The sequence below is a fragment of the Corylus avellana genome, chromosome 11 (genome assembly GCF_965113065.1).
Source record: "Corylus avellana chromosome 11, dhCorAvel1.hap1.2, whole genome shotgun sequence".
Lineage (NCBI taxonomy): Eukaryota > Viridiplantae > Streptophyta > Magnoliopsida > Fagales > Betulaceae > Corylus > Corylus avellana.
Window position 1 is genome coordinate 15,364,467 of NC_142500.1, and position 4,533 is coordinate 15,368,999.

Genomic DNA, 4,533 nt, shown 5'->3' on the forward strand with positions numbered 1-4,533 from the left:
TATATATATATATATATATATATATATATTATTTTTCGTGTCTAAGTGGTGTCTCGATCGAATCCCACCTGAGACTTGGCAGTGTCTCGGCGGAGTCTTGATTGGGTCTCGATGGTGTCCTGGTCAGATCTCAAGGGTATAAATGTCATTTTATCACTCTTAACGTTTAAAATATGATGGGAGTGGGTCAATTGAATTAAATTTAAATTGTTTGAGATTAAATTGAAAGATTTTGAAACTTTGATAATTCAATTATCTAAAGTGAAATTTTTTCTTAATTTTAAGTTTTATATGAGAAAGAGATAATGAAATTAAATTTAGGCCGTTGGAAAAATTACGATACAAGTTTTTTTGTCTTAACACTTGAGCCATATCCATATGTTAGGCGGTTTTTTTTTTTTTTTTTTAATGATTTGAAAAAAAAGTCTGATGTGACATAAAAGTAAAAAATTATTTTATGTTTTAACATATTATTTTTAAAAAAATCAAGTGAGAGAAATAAAGACTAATTTTTTTATTTTTTTTAAATAATATTAACATACAACTATGAGATCACTTAGCATTTCTCATTAGAGACATAAGTAAGTTTGTTTAGTAAAACTTTTTGAAGTGTGTTTTTTATTTTTTAGTTAAAATAAGTATTTTGAAGCGACATAAATGTGAAAGTAATTTGAAGTGATTTGTTAGTAGTTTGTGCTCGAAATTGTTTGTTAATTTCTTCTCTTTTTTTTTCAACAAGCCAAAAACTTTCCAAAAAAATGTTGCCAACAACCTTATAAGTTCTTTTAGACATACGGTCGTATGTTTCAGGGAGGGCACCTGGGCATGGATCCTCGGGCATGTCCATATATAGAGAGACTTACGTTTTTTTTTTTTTTTTTTTTTTTTTTTTTTCAATTTTTGGTAATTAGTTTACGGTTAAAATAACGATAAAGTTTACATGGAAATTCAGACAACTAACAGAACCGAATAGCTATTAATTCAGACAAATTCATTAATCTTGAGCAAATACACGTAATGATTGATTATAGTTAATTTCACAAGCCCAAATAACTGGACAGAAGCCATTAATTAACAAATATTGCACCCTTAGTTTTTCCTACTCACATTAATTCATGTCCTTTCAAATATAAAGTAATTTTTAAAATTACAATTGAATTTAAAATAATTATTATTCAGTTATGATCTTTTAGTGATTTATAAAACCAAGTCACATTAATTTGAAAGAACATAAAGAGAATTATCTCTCTAGCTAGCATTATTCACATGCCACCTAATAGTATAACATCTATATATTATATGCAAGCTCTAGGTATAATTACAATATAGTCCAATTTATAATGCGATTTCTGGGATATCTTTAGGTGTTAGAAGAAACTTCAAAATGGCAATCTGGGTGATGAATCATGTCTCAAATCTCATCAGACCAATCATCGGGATCACCTTCATAGAATAAGCCATCGACGACCTGATCGATTAGGGAATCGATAAAAGTGTTACAGCCGATGCTGAAGATCCGACCCACTTTACTTCGGGCGCTGGAGAACCATGCAAAGACGGCAGCGCAAGCAACGGCCCCCAAACCCACCCCACCCGCTTCGGCAATGCCTTGAACATCCATCTTTCTGAATAACGAGTTTCCAGTTACCAACTCTGTTGTCACCGTTGCTGCAAATATAATCTGCAAAAAGAAAACATTAATTAATTAACGACCATGCATGCATGTTTCTAAATATAGCAGAAATGTTGCACATGTTTATAGTCTTTGCAATTTTTTTTTACCTACTACTTTTTCTCATCATATTTTCTATTTTTTTTTTCTTAAAACGAGAGAAAAATGATTTTAAAAAAATACATAAGCTAAAGTTCTTACCTAAGAGTATTTTTAGGTGATGAGAAGACAAGTTAATATTGCCCTTTTTTTACAGAATAGCTACATACTAGCTAAAATGAATAGCAATTTGGTATAGCACGCCAAAATAATAAATATGCACTTCAAATTTTTACTTTTTTTTTTTTATTATTATTGTTTAATATTTTTTTCCTTTGATGAAGTGTTAGCAAAAACATAATAAAAACAATTAGAAATAATATCTAATGACAAGTAGAGAATAGATTAAAGCACCTTAGCTATTTTAGCTATTACTACTAGAGTTTTGCATCATATTAGGCTTTATTAGCTAAATAGGAACAATATAATTAAACCTTTTACAAAGGCAGGAAACTAAGAATCACTCCCTCATTAAAACAGAAAAGGGTTGTAACGACTCTAAAAAAGCTATAGTCACAACATACTATCGCTCTGAAAAAGATTAATCAAATTACAAAATCAACAATAAAGCCCAATCTCATTTAACACAAGTTTAGTTCAATCATAAAGCTTAACCCATTTGGGGAGCTGTTCTAAAATATTTAATCCAATACTAATTTTAAATGCCTGTGTACATCATTGCTCGTTCTAAAATATTTCAACTACAGGACTCTTTGATCTATTTGAATAATTATAAAAGTCACTCACATATACTTCTAAAAATGAAATAATTTTTAAAATCATAATTTAATTGATATTTAATAATAATTAATCATAAATCTAATGATAACTTAGAGGAACACCTTTAGTGACAAAAGATCTATTTGGAGGGCCATGCTAGTGTCCTGTCTTCTCGGATATTTTAACGTCCAATTTGACTTTGTGGACTCCTAATCATGGCCGTTAAGCGCTAGATGGGAGGTCATTTTCTTGGCGCCTGCCGCTGGGTGCTATACATACGACAGACTCTAAATTATAAATAAAAAATAAAAATAAAAAACTCTTTTTTAATTAAATAATTAAAATTTTATAGTAATACCATTTATCACATCAACAAACTTATCATCTATCCTTTCAATATTGAGAATATATTTTTTTAGGAAATTATTAAAGACCCAAACAAATCAATCTAAAAGATATTTTTAATATGATGTGTGAATAACAAAGAGAAAAAGAATTATATATTTTTTAATTTAAAACCTCTTGCTACGTTAGTTTAAAAGTTTTCTACGTCTATTTCTTTGACTCTTTACCACTGCTCTATTTTTTTAATTTTAAAAATAATAGATACAAATATGATTATATTGTATACATAGTATGTTTAGAGTGGGTTTAAAATTGCGTTTGAAAGATTTAAAAGTATTTTTAACACTTATATATGCGTTTGGTAAAAAAATAAAAAAACGCTTTTAATGGTTAAAAAGCTTAAAAATGACAAAAAAAAAAATATTTTTGGCAAAAGCTTAAAAATAAGACTTTTGCCTAAAAACTCGATTTTTCAAACGCAATTCCAACCATGCTCTTAAAAATTCATATATACAAATTTAAGATCTATCGTTTAATTTATAAATAATTATTAAAATTTGAAAGAAAAAAAAAAAAAAAAATTCTACTCTATAAAAGCGCTTTACTGGGATTCAATTGACCATGCAACGGTCAACGAATCCAACGATGCCCATGATCCATCATAACTTATCCTTATGAAGGAACGTACGGAAACTCACCATGGCAAGGCGACCGGAGATGATCTCGAAGTCATGGCTCTTCCTCGAGCTCTCTATATACTCCGAAAGAGTCGCAAAGAACGGCGACACGTCACCACCTCCATCTCCACCGTCCCTTCTCGTCCTAATCACCCCGACTCGATCCGAGCCGTACGATCTCAGATTACACAGCCGAGGCTGCAACACGATCTTCGCTCCATCCGATTCGGCCGGCTTGGCTTTCGGAACCGGAACCTGAACCTGAACCGGAATCGGAACCGCCGGTTCTCCCCTCGTGAGAGCGGGTTTCTGCGACCTAAGCTCGCAGTGTATTGCACGCGCCGACGAGGCCATGGAGAGAATCCGAGACTGCACGGAGTGAGAAATGGGGGTCTGATTCCGAGAATCTCGGGGTTTTTGAGGATTACTTTCGGATCCTTCGTGGAGGTTTATGAATCCACGTCTCTTACTCGTTTATGAGGCGGTGGTGGTGATGTCGGTGTGGGTCCCAGAGTTACGTGGTAACGTGGCGGCTGCTTTGGTCCTTAACGTTCTTTTCTTGGCTTTGGAGTAACGTGGTGAGGAGGGATATGTTTACCGACCTGTCGCTTTAGTAGGAAAAGTGATTTGATTTAAGTTTTATGCGATCGCGGACGTGTCGAGCGCAGACGCACGCGCATGTACTACTTTAACCGGCACAAATATACATTATTTTACGTCGGCTAAAAAAAAAAAAAAAGACAGATTTTTTTCAAATCAAAAATTTCTTTCAATTTAATTTATAAAATTGACATGTATTATTTAAATATAAATAATATTTTTTTTTTAATAAAAGTAAAAGAGTTAAAAAAAAGTCATTAGTTTGAATCGTCTTTCCTTTCTTATATGAACATGTGAACCCAAAAAAACAAAAAAGAGTTCAAAAATTTTTATTAGAAAACATATATTTCTTGTATGTTATTTAAAAAATATATATATAATTCTCACATGTTAAAAGCATATGATAATTTTATAAATAGA

The 4,533-nt window shown here is 31.5% G+C and overlaps 1 protein-coding gene across 1 annotated transcript; it reads right to left on the reverse strand.

The window, feature by feature from the left end:
- Positions 1-1,277: 1,277 nt before the first annotated feature.
- SEP2 (stress enhanced protein 2) lies at positions 1,278-4,023 on the reverse strand. The gene is made up of 2 exons (XM_059576773.2): positions 3,535-4,023; positions 1,278-1,681 (listed from the first exon to the last, which is right to left on the reverse strand). Exons 1-2 carry the CDS (start codon positions 3,865-3,867, stop codon positions 1,412-1,414), a joined length of 603 nt encoding a protein of 200 aa, XP_059432756.2. The 5' UTR covers positions 3,868-4,023; the 3' UTR covers positions 1,278-1,411.
- Between the last annotated feature and the right edge of the window lie 510 nt (positions 4,024-4,533).

What these genes read in the sequence shown, in the direction of transcription:
- SEP2 (XM_059576773.2), bottom strand. Translation starts at nt 3,867, where the DNA reads ATGGCCTCGTCGGCGCGTGCAATACACTGCGAGCTTAGGTCGCAGAAA. An exon ending in TCTCCGGTCGCCTTGCCATG is followed by an intron (nt 1,682 to 3,534) that starts GTGAGTTTCCGT and finishes TTCTTTTTGCAG; the next exon opens with ATTATATTTGCAGCAACGGT.